Genomic DNA, 18,355 nt, shown 5'->3' with positions numbered 1-18,355 from the left:
TAAGGGGTAGAGTGGAAGGATGTTTCACTTACATCTTTCCTCTCATACTCTACCGGCTGGCTGTATTTCCCTTGCCTGCAAAATACCTAAAGGCACTTTGAGAATTTTGGAGTCGTCGCATGACTAATATATATGTATATATATATATATATGGGCGTGGCACCAGCTGTCGAAGATGCTCTGGAACGAGGGGAGGCATTTGGTTTGCAGACAGGTCTGTATCCAACATCCTTGTGAGGGGGGCTTGGGAATGCCCGACTTGGAGTGTCAGCGTAAAGTCGAAAGGCTGGCCTTCCTGAGTCGAACCATGATGCAGGTATCTGCGTGGGACTCTGCTTCCCAACCTCATCCTCGATATGCAGCTGCTCAGAGAATGCCGAGCCATGCTCAAGAGGCTACCTAGGTCTAGCAACTTTTTGCAGGCTTCAAGAAAACAACTATATAAAGAATTAGGCAGAGGAGGCCGCCGCCGCCGACCCGCTCATTGAGCATCTGGAATTGTCGGAGGAGGAGATCTATTCCGGTGGAGCAGGGCGCCAGGCATGGGATTAATGAATAACTTTGAATTTTCCCTGGCGATTGTCCTAAAATGCATTGCTCCCTCAACGCCATACAACACAGTGCCAAACTAGTCAGTTTGCTCAAGTGCCTCTGCTGCAGGACCTCAGCAGAAGAAACACTGGAGCACGGTTGCTTTGATTGCAATGAACTCCATAGGTACTGGACGTATGTCAATTAGATGATGGCTCGCATCAAGCTTGAGCATCCTCATCTGCTGAATGTGCATAATGCCAGGCCACCATGAAACTGAGAGAACAAATCGTGTTTCTCGCGATCCTGGCCATAGCCAGAATGGTTGTGTGGACGCCGAGACTGAATGAGAAGCATTGGGTTGAATCTTGGGCAGATTTGGATCTTGTCACATTCTTCAAGCACCAATTGAAGGTCAAGATCAGAACTGATAAGAGATTACACTCTGTGGATTTCGAAAAATGATGGATTAAGGCAGCGAGTTTGTGCGTACGAAGAGGAGCCAAGTTAGAGTACATGTTCCCTGCCTAGACATGGCGCGCATATGGCTCCTAGTCTTGCCGGACCCTAGTCTCAGTAAGGTAAGCCTTGTTTCCCTTAGCTAATCGAGTGAATGGTTCCCCCTCTCCTCCTGATACAGAACTCCAAGTTGCCTGACTCATCTATTCTTTTTTCACCCTCGGCTTTATTTTCCCAAGCTTGGAGTGTATCCCCCCCTCCAACTCCCCCATCTTTTATTTTGTCCCAAATTTAGTTTTTCAAACCCCTTAGAGATCGACCTGCTTGTTTTCCAGCTTTCATCAAGCTGGAAAACAGTGGGCGGTCTGCCATCTAGCGAGGGTTGGGAGGTCCCTACTAACAACTTTTTTCTTTTTAGTTTGTTTTCTCCCCACCGCCACCAATGAAATCTTCTTCTACTCTTGTTGAATTTGTTTATTTGTAAATAAAAAGCAATCAATCTTTACTGTTATATATATATATATATATATATATATATATATATATAATTTGTTAATTTTTTATTGAGCCCATAATAAATTTACATTACTGTTTCCATTGGATTTTCACCCCAGGAGATGAGGTAGAGTACCAATTTCATCGGAATTTATAGTTGGACCTATATATATATATACCGCTCTATTAACATATCGAGCACTTTTATCGGTTTTTTTTTTACCTTATTTCCCTTGAAAAGATATATATATATATATATATATATAAAAGATTTGTAGGACAAACCCTGGAGTGATTGTTGCGAGTGATAACTTTAGCTAAGGATGCCCCTAAGACAAGTAAAAAGGTACAGTGACAAGGATGACTACAGATCCCCACCCCCGCGCCGCATTTTTTGAGCTGACCTTTTGCCTAATTGTTTATTTTTTTGACTAATATTTGTAATTTTTACACTTACAGAAAATAAATAAAAACCTCAAAGTGTAGTATCTGCCCTGATACTACACTTCGCCTTTTCTGAACTCGATCAGTAGAGGAGAAATCCTTCTAGACTGAGGCAATTTTTATTTTTGTTCCTATCCAGAGTGCCCCTTTTTGGGGAGCTGGATTTCTCCTATATGGAAAACCGATCTTTGTGTCTAACTCTGCCCTTGTGGGAAGGCAAGTAAATAGGAACATTTAGTGAGATTGTATCGATATAGTTTATTTTGCATTATGTTAATGTATTGCATAATGGAGCAAAATAAAGTCTGAAAAGATCAAAGACATTTGTTAGAATTATATTCCATACGGTCTTCATTCTCTAATTTTTGTTCCATCAGATAATCACCTACGCTTGAATTCACAGAAAATATTAAATGGATTTATGCTTTAAAAACACGAAGATACCTTACATTTTTTCTAGTTAAAGCAATAGACTTAGAGGGGAAAAAAATGATATCATGAAATTTTTGAATTGATGTCAAACTATCTTAATGAATAAATTCTAATCAAACAGAATTTTTATTAAATGGAAAAAAAAAATTCTTTTCATTATTTATTAATCTGTTATTCCAGTAGTTTTTTGATTTTTGGCAAAATTCGTTCATTAGAATTTTATCCTAATATGTCCATGCATGTAGAAAACTGATCGAGATAGATTCTTTGGGGAAAACTTTTTTTTTTCTTTAGATGGCTACCTTCCATCCGAATTATAAAAAAATGGCGATTCATTTCCTTCATTTAATGTTTATTTATGTGAAATAAGCAATGATGATTTCAAGACATCCCCCTTCTGAAAATTCAATTAAAAAAAAAAAAAAGGCATGACAAAAAAACAAAAAAACCCTCATTGATTTCCCCATGAAACCCAACATAATTTCTCATTAGAACAGATATGACGTTTGAATTTTTGAGATAAGGATTGGTTATTTGTATTATTTGGTTTCATCTGACTACTGTTCTCATATTGAGTGTGATTTTACGTTTTGATCGATGCAACCGACCTTCTTCAGGTGTATCTTGTCAAACTTGAGAATGTTTTTGTTGCACTCAAGAATTTGGACGGAATTTTGAACGAAACCTTTTATTTACTCCACAGGGGAGCATGCTCTTGTTCTGTCAGCCATGACTGGATAGAGGTCCTAAGTAATTCGCAATTGTATTTTTCGATCATCCACAATGAGAATTAAACCTTCAGAAGGTCACTTTTACAATTGATTTTTCTAAGTAACCACTGTGCCACATGTCATGCCTGACGGAACAAGAGCATTCTACCCCTGTGAAGTAAATAAAAGGTTTTGTTTGAAATTCCGTCCAAATTTACGAGTTCCACAGAAACATTCTGGAGTGACAAGACACACACATCGATCGAAACGGTGTGAAAATCACACTCAAGATGAGAGCAGTAGTCCAATGAATCCAAATAATAGAATATGTATCCGTATATTAATACAATGGTGTGTGAGTTATTTTGTGTCACGCTTAAATCTTTTTTTCTTCACTGTCATTTAATTATTATGACCTTCCATTTCTTGTAATAAATAATTTTACCAAAATTTTGGTTTCGGTTTCTATAATAGCTGATGGAACTCAACTTATATACATATATATTTTTTTCTTCTTCATAAGTTTTGGTTTCGGTTCAAGCTGATGCACCCAAGTCATATAAATATATTTTTTAATAAATTTTGAAATCACAACTTTATAATATATAAGAATCGATAGAAAAATTGACTTTATAATAATATATTCGAAATCTGCACAAATTAAATTACCATATTTAAGCATATTTTACGACCGGGCTATGCCGGGCGCCTCTGTTAGCTTAGATAAATATTTTTGCAGTTTTAACACAAGAGCTACAATAATATCAGGGTGATCAAGATCAAAGTGTAGTATCTGTTCTTCAGATGCTGCACTTCCATTTCTTGTTCTCTTTCGGTGGCGGATCAGTCCTTCACGACTGAGACAATTTTTTATTTTTGTACCTTTTCTCCACGTTAAAAAACGACCCTGGTGTCTAACTCTGTCCCGTGGGGAGGCATAGTAAATAGGTACAATAATATCAGGGTGTCTCGATTTATGCTGAACATCCGCAGAATGCCAACATCAATATATTACATACGAAAGAGTCCGCTGTGGAATTTCCATAGGCCCCACTAGTTTACATAATCAAAATGCCAGTGATGACAGAACATGCTTTGTCTCCCAGGGTATTAAAAACACCCTTCACCTTCATTAACTGACATTAATAAAATTCCCTTCATTATTTATTTTATTTTTTGTTTTGTTCTTTTTCCAAGGGAGTCGCTACTTATCAAGGCTCAAAGGCCGCTCGAGGATAAGAGTTAATGAATGTACACTGATCACCAGAGAATAGCATAGTAATCGTTAGTGGTGGATACTTTGTTCATAAAATAAAAATCTATCAAAATGTGTCACCAACAAATGTTTATTTGAATCAATTTTTATGCTAAGAAAACTATGGTTCAATCTCTATGGGTATGAAAATGTGTCCCAAATTGACAAAAATTTCTAATTTTCACAAATGAAAGCTAAAACTAAGGAACGTAAATTTATTAATTTTGGCTCCAAATCAAAAATATTTATTTACAGCATTCAAGTAGTAATGATAATAAGAAGACCACACATGGTTGACCGGTTTAATATTTTTTCTGGCTTTAAATTCAGACATTACATATAACAATTACTACTACCAATATATATATGGTTGGTTGGTTTTGTTTTACGGCATATCAACCCTTTTCAGGTTATTTAATGCTGAATCCAGTGATTTTGAAGAACAATTTTTTAATAGAGTATATTTGTTTTGTTTTTTAAGTCAGTTTCTATTTAACCCATAGTTGGGACCCTAACAGGTACTACCAGTCTGGGTCAGAGTGGACCTGGGAGCAATGGCAATTAAAAGGTGGCTCCACACTCCCCAAAGCCCGTAAGCTGGGGCCTCACCATCGGACATAGTCTAAGGTCATATCCAGGACCCAATATATATATATATATATATATATATATATATATATATATATATATATATCTGTGTGTGTGAACAAAAGGTTTTAACACTCTACACTGTCTAATGTATTCGTCCAAATTCAGCATTTCATAGTTCTTAATTCCCTTCATTTCTGTGGCAATTGTTTGGTGGCCCTGAGATAAAAGATTAGCAAATGGAACAAAAGGTGGCTTCATGGCTGAGTTCGGATCTCATGACCAGCAGGAATTGTCACCTCCTACACTCCTAATTGCGTAAGCATGAAACACTAGTGTCTGTAAGCATAAAGAATAATTATTGCTTAATTATATATATATATATATATATAAAATTAATATTAAACTCTGTGGACCTTGCTTGCATGTATTTTGTCTTTCATTGGATGAGTTTATCCTTTAAAAAAGGGATGACAGGTGAATTTATATATATATTAGTGTTGAGACGATTAATCAGGAATTGAGAAAATCGGAATTTTTTAAGGTATCGGAATCTGAGAAAATTGTGACTATTTTCCGATGCCAGAGATAATTCTTATAATTGTTCATTATTTGTTTTGCTTTGTTTTTTTAAACTTAATTTTCCATAACAGCCACTAAAGATTACATGGTAATTGTGTGTTTAGTTTTAAGCTACAAACAAAATTAAAATGTATAGATAAAGCAGCGACACAAATGTTTTTTACGTTCACAAAAATATATCACGTTTTTTTTTTTTTTTCATGGTAATCTAAAGAAAAAACAATGATTTTAAAAGAATCGGGAGTTTAAAACAGAATCAGTAATTGTATCTGAATTGAGAATTTTGGAATCGTCGCATCACTAATATATATGTATATATATATATATATATATATATATATGGGCGTGGCTTCGAGGCTATGGAATGAGCGTACACAGTTGTAGGTTTTGGTTTTGATTCTAAGTAATGACACTCAGGTCATATATATATTTTTAGTTTAGATCTCACTACTATATATTAGGTTTAATATAATAATCGATAGAGAATTGTCTCTATAATAATAAATATGTAATCTGCATGAATTAAAATATCATATTTAAGCGTATCTTATGGCCGGATAATGCCGGGCGACCTGCCATCTAGCGAGGGTGGGAGGTCCCTACCAACAACTTTTTTCTTTTTAGATTGTTTTTTCCCCACCGCCACCAATGAAATCTTTTTCTACTCTTGTTGAATTTGTTTATTTGTAAATAAATATCATAATTTAGTAATTTAAATTTTATGACGTGAAATGGTTAAATTTCAAATCTAGAAATGTTTATTATATGCAAGACAAAGAATACATTTCAATAAGTATATCTCCTTAACCTATAGGTTTTCGATGTCTACGCATCTACTCAGAGGAGAAAATATTAGCAAAATATTCTTTGTCTTGCATATAATAAAAATTCTAGATTTGAAATTTAATTATTTCACGTCATAAAATTTAAATTACTAATTTATGATTTATTTGCTCTATCTGGTATATTGAGCAATTTTTATTTAGCTGTGATTGTCTTTATAAAATATTACAGCCAATAATATTTTGTAAGACAAATAATCACTGGATTTCCATAACAGATCTGTTGCATTACATTATTCTGAAGTGTGTGTCTATATGATGATGATGATTGCAACGTCTTGTCAGACGAGTGTCACTCCCTCAGACACTTAAAGTCCATGAGCCCAAATGCCTGAGGGAGTATCTATACAAAGATGATGTTACAGAGTCTTAGCTTTGTACGACAGCTAAATCTCTCTTGGTTCAAAATGTTGAGATCCAGCAACAAGCAAGAGCAAGATAGCCAGCAACAAATTAAACTGCAGACCAGCTTAATGCGGGTACTGGTCTTCCGCTTTATGGTTTTTTAAATCAGAGATTTGCTTCTTCTAGAAAGGTTGCCTTCACCACGGCTTACGGGAGCCCTCTCTACCCCAATACACGTATACACACACACAAATATACACGGTGCTAGTTGGCCGTTGACCCAGAAAAAGAGTTCATTCGCCCTTTGGAAGGTCTTGTTTTTAATCCTTCAGGGAGACTAGCTGCCCTCCTCACCAAACAAGTCTGGTGGGGGAACCAGTTTAGTCGCCGGTGACCCGACCATGAGGCAGGTAGTACTGGGTTACATGGTACCAGTAGCATATGACATGACCTGACCACTTTACATGTGTCTATATATATATATATATATATATATATATATATATATATATATATATATATGGATAGCCAAAAAATGAATATAGCTATAGGAGTAAATTTGAACTTTGCCTGCTGCATAAGCCTTTGTGGCTTAATACTGTAAGTGTAGGCCATGTGTGACATGCCTCCCAAGGATATAAGATAACTCTATTTCCAATCACTTGGTGATACAATGTTAATTTAACTCGAGTCTGACACAGTTTACTTAATAATTGTTTGACCCTCAAACTTGCGTCCGTTTAAGGTCATTATCATTGAATGCAATCACTTATATTGAAGTTGAAAAAACAATTTGGCGTAATATATCTTCTAAGCTTTAAGCTTTTGCCAAAAAGCATGCATGACATTTGAGAGTTGGATATCAGGCTGATCTTATTATTGGCTAATAAGATCAGGATTAAATTTAATGTCAAAGCCTAAGTTGGGTGAGTTTCATATAACTCCACCCAATACGTTCAACAAAAGATTGGAAAAACATTTTTTTTTGTCAAATTGAATTTACTACATTATATGGAAAATGATTTCTTAAATATTTTAAATTTGAGTTGTCATTTTGCACAGATTGTAATTATATCATTTTAGTTTAAGCTAACAATTTTAAAAATGACATTTTATAAACATTAACTTTTTAGTTTAATTTCCAGTATCGTGTGGTTTTGGTTCATTTCTGTCATTTTGAATTTATCTGAACTTTTTTTTTTTTTTTACAAAGGATTAACCACTTATCAAAGCCCGAATGCCACTCAAGGATATTGGTTAATTAATGTAAAGTGGTAGTGCAGTAATCGTTAATGGTTTAAGTTGGGTATAATTTGATTATTTAAGGGGATGGTTAAACAAAAACTTGTTTACATTAGACTTGGAGGCTACCATGCTGTGGTCGGCTAAGAAGCAGGCCAATGGGACTGTTTCACAGGCAGGCAGTTCTAGGAAAGAAACTGTGTTCGTGTAATCTGTGTTTAGATTTAGGCACAGATAGAGAGTGGGGAGAAACTGTTGATAGTTGTTGTAGCTTGTCGATTTTTTATTTTTTTGTGAAAGTTTGGCTACATTGGAGCTCAGACGAGCACTTATGAAAATAACGATAGAGCAGAGACAGGATTGCAACGTCTTTTTTGTGGGAAAGAGGCTACAGATAAGAGAAAAGGGCATCACCTACTAGGTTTTGAACTCTATGAAGGCAGCATAGGGCATGCCGAGCTACTCCTGCCCAGATGTGGCAGCAGTATTTCATTTTAAGACATACTTGGCTCTTATACAGATAATTATGAAATCAAATTTTAATGAATATAATATTAAATCATAATATTTATCATAAGCAAATGTGAGAAAGCATGGATTTATCACATTCATAATTTGAATGTTATTGCAAAAAATAAAATCATGAAAAAACAAGAACAATGTTTGATTAATGAAAATCTATTTTTTCTTGTGCAGCTAATAATTTTTAAGCTTCTGCTTGGTTGACACATTTTGCATAACTAATCCGACCTGAAAGGGTTGTAGAATATCAACTCTTGATTGTACATATCATTTAAATTTCAGTTTAGAATGAAATTATCTTTTTAACTCCTTTACTTATGTTCCAGTCTGTATTGCAAATATTTTTTAATATAAAATCAATCTGAAACGTACATTTTTCAACACCTCTACATATTATTTTATAACTTAACAAAGAAAAAGGATTTAAAACAAATCTACAGATTAAACATTTGTGCCAGATGTTGAAAAGATAAACATTTTATATTGACATTATTTTATTTGATTTTCACTGTTAGCTAAATCAATGCTACATTTGTTTATGGCGTGTACTACAACTTTAGCCGAATAATATTCACTTCACAAAAACGTAGGTATTAAATTAATCTTTTGAATTGAAGAAAAAAAAAAACAAAAACAAAAAAAAAATATCGTAAAAATAGAATCAATAGATAAATTTTGATAGATTTTTAAAGTTAAAAAATTGAAAAATATTTAACTCGTAAAAATCAATTGATTTCATTATGTAAAAAACTGGCTGCCTAGAAGCGTGCCGGTACTTTGTAAACACTGGTTTTTGAAAGATAAAAAATATTTCTATTACTTTTTATACAACTTTACTAGTTTATTTTGGAAGTATAATCCATCAAGAAAATAAACAAACCACTTTTAAATGAGAAATTACGAGTTTTTTATATGTTATTCACAGTTTCGTGTTGGGGGTGTCAAAAATTCCCCAAAAATTCTGATACACCTAGCGTAGCCCAGTTGTAAAATACGCTTAAATATGATATTTTAATTTATGCAGATTTCGTATATATTATCAATTTACTATCGGTTCTTATGTGATTTCAAAAATATATACCCAAATGACTTTGGTGCATCAGCTGGAATTGAAATCAAATAAAACTAAAACTTATGAAGAATTCTTGATAAAATTATTTATCAAAAAAAAAAAAAAAAAATAGATTACTGGAGTGCCATCAGCTATAATTGATTATGACTTATGAAGAATTCTTGGTAAAATTATTTATTACAAGAAATGGAAACGACAGTCACTCGGATGTAAGCGTGACACACAAAATAAATAAATGACACACACGCTATCCTATTTATATATAAATAATTTATTTGAATATACTAATATAGAAAATATCTTTAAATTCTTAAAAGGAGCTAAAAATATATCCGATCCGAATCTAAAAAAATAAAGGATCCCAACAACAAAAAAAAACAAACATAATTCACCTTAAATAACCCATAGAGGTTGATAGGTTAAAAAAAAATAAAAATAAAAACGAATAACCAATCTCCATCTTAAAAAATTCAGAAATTTAAATAATGAAGTAATTTCCATAAATTGTACATTGATTTCAATCTGTTTGTATATAGATTTGAGATCTATGTTTGAAAATTACTTGATTCTTGCATATTCATGGTTTGCAATTTCAATATTTGACAATGGAAATGAGTCTGAGCAAATTTGGTGGCTCACCCTTATCTTTTAATCCCTGCATATTATATCCTTGCTGAAGTTTCTTTGGCAATAATCAGTGAGACCCTATCGCTACCACTCAGGCGAGATTTTTTCTAGTATTCCATCGTATCTTTTAAATGTAGCCACTACCGTAGGTAGGATGTGAACTAGCTATCTTTTTGATTTCAAATAGTTTTTCAATGAATGCTAGTCTTGCATATCATATTTTCTGCTTTTATAGAATTTAAGTTTTGTAGTGTTCTTCGATTCATAATAGTCCATGATATTTATTACATGCTATAATTGTGACGGGAATCATTTCAAAGTATTTTTTTTTTTTTAAAATACCTATTCAAAAGTACCCGTTAGTTTTGTGGAATTGCTCCAACTTAAATTTATTCTTTCTCGATTTTAGCTAGCCCATTTTTAAAAATTAAATTTTTTTTTTTTTTTTTAAACTCACATTCACTCCTAACAAGGCATATCACCACTTGGACATAAGAAGCCACTATTTGAGACCATGCCTAGAAAAGATTAACAAGATGTTGGTTTACATTACACTCAAACTTCTGCATATCAGTACAGCCAGGGAAGCAGGTAGCAGGAAGGGAATTCCAAAATCTAGCTGTCCGAGGAAAGAAACTATTAGAACAGAAAACTTTTTAGCATTTAGGGACCTCAACAGTGAAGGGGTGAGATTTTGTAGATAAGCGGGTTAGTCGGGGATATGTACATCGAGGTTGTACAAGTGCAACGAGTTAATCAGAGAACATTCTACTAAAGATATCTGTAAGACAGATGGTGATGGGACAGGGGCTGGAGCTTAGTTGACAAAGTGGGACCTATTAGATTGAAAACTTTTTTTTGGAAGTTTCTCAGTATTAAAATAAAATCAGTTCTTGTGTTGACTTGCATGGGAGAGGACATGCTGTTTAATGTTATTTATTTTTTTTTGTCTTGAGTTGGTGGGTGTACTTATTGCAATTATTTTTTGGATTTTTCTGTTGGAGATTTTGTGAATTCTACTCTTCTATTCTTTCGTGAGCAAATACTGTCTAAAAATAACAATTTTTTTTGCTGTGTGAACATTTTCCCAAAGATTGAAATTTAATTTTTTTCATGTTCCCTGTTACCATTTGCATTCGATTATGGAATTTGTTCTGCTGTATGTTTTTTTTTTTGTTTTTTAAAAAATTTTTTTTTAATATTCTAGCTGTTGTGAAATTAAAAAAAAAAATCTTTTTAATACTTCTAGCTGTTTTGAAATTTAAAAAAAATCTTTTTAATACTTCTAGCTGTTTTGAAATTAAAAAAAAATCTTTTTAATACTTCTAGCTGTTGTGAAATTAAAAAAAAATCTTTTTAATACTTCTAGCTGTTGTGAAATTAAAAAAACAAAATCTTTTTAATACTTCTAGCTGTTGTGAAATTAAAAAAACAAAATCTTTTTAATACTTCTAGCTGTTGTGAAATTAAAAAAAAAATCTTTTTAATACTTCTAGCTGTTGTGAAATTAAAAAAATCTTTTTAATACTTCTAGCTGTTGTGAAATTTAAAAAAAAATCTTTTTAATACTTCTAGCTGTTGTGAAATTTAAAAAGAAATCTTTTTAATACTTCTAGCTGTTGTGAAATTTAAAAAAAAATCTTTTTAATACTTCTAGCTGTTGTGAAATTTAAAAAAAAATCTTTTTAATACTTCTAGCTGTTGTGAAATTGATTTTTTTAAAAAATTAATCTTATCTATCTCTTATCTTCTAAGAATTTTATACTTGTGGGATACGTCCTGCATGCCTTCTTTTCATTAAAAGATTAATGCATCCATTGTAATCATCTCTTTTTATGTCAGTTTTTCAAATTAGTAGCGTCCCAGTGGATCCTATACTGTGTGAACTTGCTATATTATAAACGAGCATGGGTGCCCGGCGTTTCCCGGGTGTTTGGAGGTGTGTGTTGAGCAAAACAAAAAAAAAGTGGTAGTGGGAAGGCAGGCTCGAACCTGTACTGTGAAGGAGGAAAAGAACAGGAAAAAAACCTGACGTCTTTGCTGTTACGACCACCGCCAAACCGGAAGTGACGTAGGTTTAAATTAAGGCTAGACAATCGAAAAGAGGGAATGACTTTCGAAAATATCGGTGAAAAAAGCGACCCCTCCTTGTAGAAAAGTGTCCAGTTGAGGGTGAAGAAATGAATGTTTTTAGCCAATATTAAGTTAGATCCATGCCCAAGGAACCTATATCTAAAATTTCAAATGTTTAGACCCAAAATTGGCGGAGGAGTTTGGTAGAGTTCTCAAAGGTTAAATCGTTGAACTTTGACCCCATAACAGCCAAATTTCTGGCCGAAAACGGATTACAAAGATTTTCCCAAATCTCAGTACCCTGTATATCAAATTTCGAGTCTGTAGACTGAAAATTGACAGAGTTATTGTGTAGGGAAATGTACACAGACAGATATACACACACATACACTTTTATAGATATATAGATTGATTTGATTTTCTTAGCGATCACCAATATTCTTCTTAGACACATTAAATTGTTGTGTGCGTGTGGGTGCGTTGATGTTTGAATTATAGCAGAGACGTTTAGATGAACAAACAACTTTCAAGTTGTTCATCTATTTTTTGAATATTGCATCAACGTGGATGGGATGTCTTTTCTTGGACTGGTCTCTCTGATATTGTGGTTGATACTCTGGCTTTGACCTTTTGTAGTCTCTGCTTTGTGACTTCGATCTTTGGCATGGTTTTGTTTTGCTTGATAAGCAAACTGCTGCCTAGTGGTTATCTTTACCACATGTTTTGCATTTTAATCCATATGCTGGGCAAGCTTCACGACGAAGTTCATGGCTTCTACCACAATTAAAGAAGTTGTTAAATTTCTTAGAACGTTTTGATGTTCTTATCGTCTGGATAGTGGTGCTACTATTTTCGTTGCTATTTAACATAACCCTGAGTTGTTTTAGATGTATGTTAGAAGCTTCATACATTTTTCCGATGCGAATAGCTTCTTCTAATGTTAGGGTATTGTCTTTTCCCAACAACTCCTTTTGGAAATCTACAATTGGGGTGCTGGCGATAATAAGTTCAATTATACGTTGTTGTTGATCAGACTCGCATAACGAACATTTTTGTGTGAGTCGTCTGCATCTATTTACGAAATCATCCAACGATTAATCTTGTTTTTGTCTGTAAGACATTAATTTTAATCAATTCACTCTAAAATAATCTTTTGGCTCGTGCTGTTCTATGACTCGATTAAATATAAATTCTGGAGAGTTTTTTTCTTCTTCCGATAATGTCCAGGTATTAAATCTTCTAAGCCCCTCATCCCCGATTTGCAGTAAAATATAACTTATTTGTTGTTCTGTTTTTATTTTATTAAGAATAAAATACAGTTGCAAACGTTGTTTGAAAAGTTTGAAAGTTTCTGCCGGGTTTTCTGTTTGCCAGTTCATTGAGGGAATATCGTTTCGAGACATCGTAATATAGACAGTAATAACAAAGAGATAGTAGCAGTAGCAACAAGTTTTAAAAAATTGGCGCCGAAAAATACGAGAAGTTAAGTTACACGGAGTGTTAAAAAAAAGAAGTGAATCAAAATACCTGATAAATACATGTATTCTGTGCTTAAACTATGTCCAGTCCAGTGGTGAGGCCGAGGCCCCAGCTTGCGGGATTTGGGGAGTGTGGAGCCACCCTTTAATTACCATTGCTCCCAGGTCCACTCTGACCAAATTTTTTTCTTCAAAATATTTGGATTCGGTATTAAATAACCCGAAAACGGTTAATATGCCGTAAAACAAAAACAACCAACCAACCAATCCAGACGAGATATTTTAAATTGTTTTCAAAAGAATGTTTGTTTTCCGTTGTTGTTTTTTTCGTCACGTCTTTTTTTTTTATTCATTTATTTATTTTTTTTATCAGAGACGTTTAGATGAACAAATGATTTAATATATATATATATATATATATATATATATATATACATACATAAGGAAAAGATATACAAATGTTAACTAGCCTATGTCCAAGCGGAAAGTAAGGTCCTTGTATATATTCATCCGCCAAGGGGCTCACAGCTGTTGTGCGTATGAAAGTAGTTCTATGATATTACTACAATTATAACAATCTCTTTATAAGTTTAATCTTCCTACTTCTCTTGGGTATGTGATTATTAATATAATCTTTACTTTGTCACAACTTGTAGTAAGAAATAGGTATGTTCTCATTCTCTCCTCTGGTAACATTTTAAAACCTTATTAAAAATCTTTAAATTTTAAAACTCTTTATCTGTGCCTAAACCTAAACGTAGATTCCACGAACAAAGCTTCTTTCTTAGAACTGCACGTCTATAGAACTCTGTTCCATTTTCCTGCTTTCCAACTGAATACAATATGGTCGTCTTCAAGTCCAACATGAACAAATTCTTGATGAGCTATTCCCTTAAGTAATCCAATTTACTAAATTTTCACTTTTAATGATTAATACATTTTCCCATTGATTACTCTACACTCATTAACCCTTATGCTTGAGTGGCCTCTGGACCTTGATAAGTGATGACTCCTTTGTAAAAAAAAAAAAAAAATCATTTCTCATCTGTGTATAATAAACACTTCATTTTTGAAAAGGAGGTATGTCTGTTCATAAAAATTTTTGAGAATGTCAAATATGAGTTGTGCCCTTTTTTATCCTTCCATGACATCTACATGCATTACTTATGCATTTAAAAAAACATGAAATTATCAATGAAAACACAAAATGACCAATGATTTTTAGCAAAGTACTCAGTTTTGTTTTCATTTGAAAATTTTCCAACTTCAAACACTGATGTTTCAAAATATGATTTGTAATAATTTAAAAACCAAAAGTCTTATGCCAGCTGGTATTTAAAAAAAAAAATCCTCAATTATATATAATCATGGCCGTTTAATCAAAATAATTTACAATATTTTTTTTAATGCAACATAAAGTAAAACACAATCATACCTGTGTGAAATTTAACGTTCTTTTTACTGACTCTGAGACATACAAAATTTTGCCTCTATCACAGCTAACAACAAACAGGAAACCGTCAGCAGCCTAAAATTAAAAAGAGAACAATTTTTATTTTGAGCATGAATATATTTAGAAAATGTGTTACGTTAGAAGAACTTGGCCAGTTCCGATTTCTAAGATTTATTTATATAGGTATACTTACCGTTCATCTCCTTTTAAATATGTTGTCTTTTTTTTTTTTTTTTCGCAAAATAAATATTACTATCATACAAATTACACTGCAATGACAACCTATCAAGGTTTTTTAAAGTATATAGTATTTCGTATTATTTGGATTCATTGGACTATTGTTCTTATCTTGAGTGATTTTCACAGCAATTCGGTCGATTTAACCTTCGACCTTCTTCAGGTGTATCTTGTTGAATTCTCGAATGTTTCTGTCGAACTCAGGAATTTGGACAGAATTTCGAGTGAAACCCTTTATTTACTTCATGGGGGTAGCTTGCTCTTGTTCCGTCAGCCATGACTAAACAGAGGTTCTAAGTAATTCGCAAATGTATATTTCGGTCGCCCACAACCTTCAGGAGAATATCACTTTTTACAACTGATTTTTCCAAGTACTCTAACCACTGCACCAATACAATTGAGAATTACTTAGGACCTCTATCCAGTCACGACTGACGGAACAAGAGCATGCTACCCCATGAAGTAAATAAAGGGTTCCGCTTGAAATTCCGCCCAAATTCCTGAGTTCAACAAGATACACCTGAAGAAGGTTGGAGGTTACATCAAAGGAAACGTTGTGAAACTCACACTCAAGATGAGAACAGTAGTCCGATGAATCGAGATAATATGAATAACCAGCCCTCGTCTCAAAAATTCAGAAATATTATATAGTACTTTAATTTATAATGTTTCACTGTTTTTAGGCATATCCAAAGCAAGATCACTGATTATTATGAATCATTCATATCATAAGATAAATCTTTTAGATCACTTTTTTTTTTTTTTTCCCAATGTCTACTTAGACATGTATAGTTACAATCATTAACTTGTACTAACATTTTCTATTTTAAGTTATTCAAGATTAATTCAGATACTAGCAAGCTACCTGGCATTGCCTGATCGTAAGATATGTTTTAATTCATGCAGATTACATATTTATTATTATAGAGACAATTCTCTATTGATTATTATATTGAACTAATATAGAGTAGTGAGATCAAAACTAATATATATATATATATATATATATATATATATATATATATATAAAATATTTCCTGTCTGGGTCATTTTGACATTTGTTTCTCTATTTTATATTTAACTCCATCACCATTTTTTTTCTCCTCTTTTTCTTCCCTGATCTTATTTATATTTATGTCTCCACAGTAGAGTGAAAAGCATATCTTATTTTTCTTTTATTAATATTATTGGAATTTTTTCCTTGTACACATTTTTGTGAATTATTCCATGGATTTCTGCCTTTGGATTATTATGGACCATCTTCTTCCAATTACAGGATTTCCTTGGATTTTACTTGTGCAAATGGAAACTTAATTAACTTTCTTGAAGTTATATATTTGGATTTTACCGTCACTGGATTATTTATCTTCCACCAGACTATCCATTCATGTGTAATCAACTTTTTCTTCACCATATTCCCTTTGCTTCACTTTTTTTGTTTTCAAGTAAGATCTTTGACTTACTTGTTGTTTCATCAAATACTTTTGTATGCAAAATCCGATCCCGCATTCTGCTAATTCCTACCCTCTGATGAGAAGGAAAGTATTTCTTCGAAACTCCGCGGATTAAGGACTATCCACTTATCTAGTGTTTCCTTTTCAGATTAAATATGTTTTTAATTCATTTCAAAGTGTTTTTTTAACATGTTTTATTAACTGTTTGCTTATATATATATATATATATATATATATATATATATATATATATATATATATAGTGAATGAAAGACAAAAGTCTAAATTCAAAAGTTCATGATGTTGACCATCTTACAATTTATTCCTTTAATTTGATAATGACTTTGGTGCCATCAGTTAAAACCAAAACATACAACTCTATATTCTCATTCCTTAGCCTCTGAGCCACACACACATATATAAGGATATGTTTTCTCCGCGATAAGTGTTAAATGCAAATTCAAAATGTAAGTTTAGTAAGCATCATGCCACGATGGATAAATAAAATGAAAAAAAAACAACAAACAAACAAAAACTGTCTATCCTGGCGAAGACGAGATTATGTTAATGGTGAATGCTCTGACGAATTGCAGACACTTGTGCCCTCACGACGTAGACACCCTCGACAAACCCGACAGGCAGCTAAATACCACCCCTTCACAGTAGAGATCCCTAGATGTAGAAGATCTTTCTACTCCAGTAGTTTCTTTCCAAGAACAGCTAGACTCTGGAATTTTATTCCAGGTCCCTGCTTCCCCAACTGTACTGACATGCAGAAGTTCAAGTGTAACGTGAACCGACATCTTGCTGCCCAAATCCCAACATAGTGCCCCAGTAGCTGCTGCCCCTGATAGTAGCCCCCTACACCACAGTGGCAATGTGCTTTGTTTGGGGTGAAAATGTAAAAAAAAAAAAAAAAAAAATACTTTGATTTATAAACACATAAATGTTTATTTTAAAAAAATAATCTGCGTTGAATTAGCTTATTAAACTTATGTTCTGGAAAAAAAAAAAAATATAAATATATATATAAAAATTCACCTATCATTCCTATTTTAAAAGATAGAATCACTCGATCGTCGAAGACAAGATTCAAGCAAGCAAGGACGCCCGGATCGTCCACAGAGTTTTGTAATAAATAAGATTAATTCTTCTGATTTTGTTATGATAAAATATTCATTATATGAAAGTAGATTTGAGATGAATAGTTTCTTTTTATGCAGGAATTAATTTTACTTACAATTAAATAGCTTTCATTTATTATTTCAAATAAAAAAAAATTCATTAAAAGAATGTTTTCTCAAACATTTTAAATCGTAATAACTGAAAATTTGAATTCTAAGTTTACACTGCTCAACTCCTTCATTAAGTATTTTTTTCTACCAAGTGTAAAAGTTTATAATAGGCAACTCAATCTTTTTTTTTTTTTTTATAAATGTCAAATGAAAAGGAAATAATACTATGCATTATCAAATGAATATATTTATTAAAAAGGATTTCTTTTTATTATTCAT

General features: G+C 32.8%; 1 protein-coding gene across 2 annotated transcripts in view; it reads right to left on the bottom strand.

Moving 5' to 3' along the window:
- LOC145293242 (protein cycle-like) overlaps window positions 1-18,355 on the bottom strand; it is a 545,447-nt gene that overhangs the window by 61,894 nt on the left and 465,198 nt on the right. For both annotated transcript variants that reach the window (XM_080139811.1, XM_080139812.1), the window contains exon 6: window positions 15,133-15,225. In XM_080139811.1, coding sequence (XP_079995937.1) covers window positions 15,133-15,225 — 93 coding nt within the window. The remainder of the gene's footprint in view (window positions 1-15,132; window positions 15,226-18,355) is intronic.

The sequence above is a fragment of the Euprymna scolopes genome, chromosome 14 (assembly GCF_053919585.1).
Source record: "Euprymna scolopes isolate OS-2025 chromosome 14, ASM5391958v1, whole genome shotgun sequence".
NCBI lineage: Eukaryota > Metazoa > Mollusca > Cephalopoda > Sepiida > Sepiolidae > Euprymna > Euprymna scolopes.
This window is presented reverse-complemented; position numbering and strand designations above follow the sequence as displayed.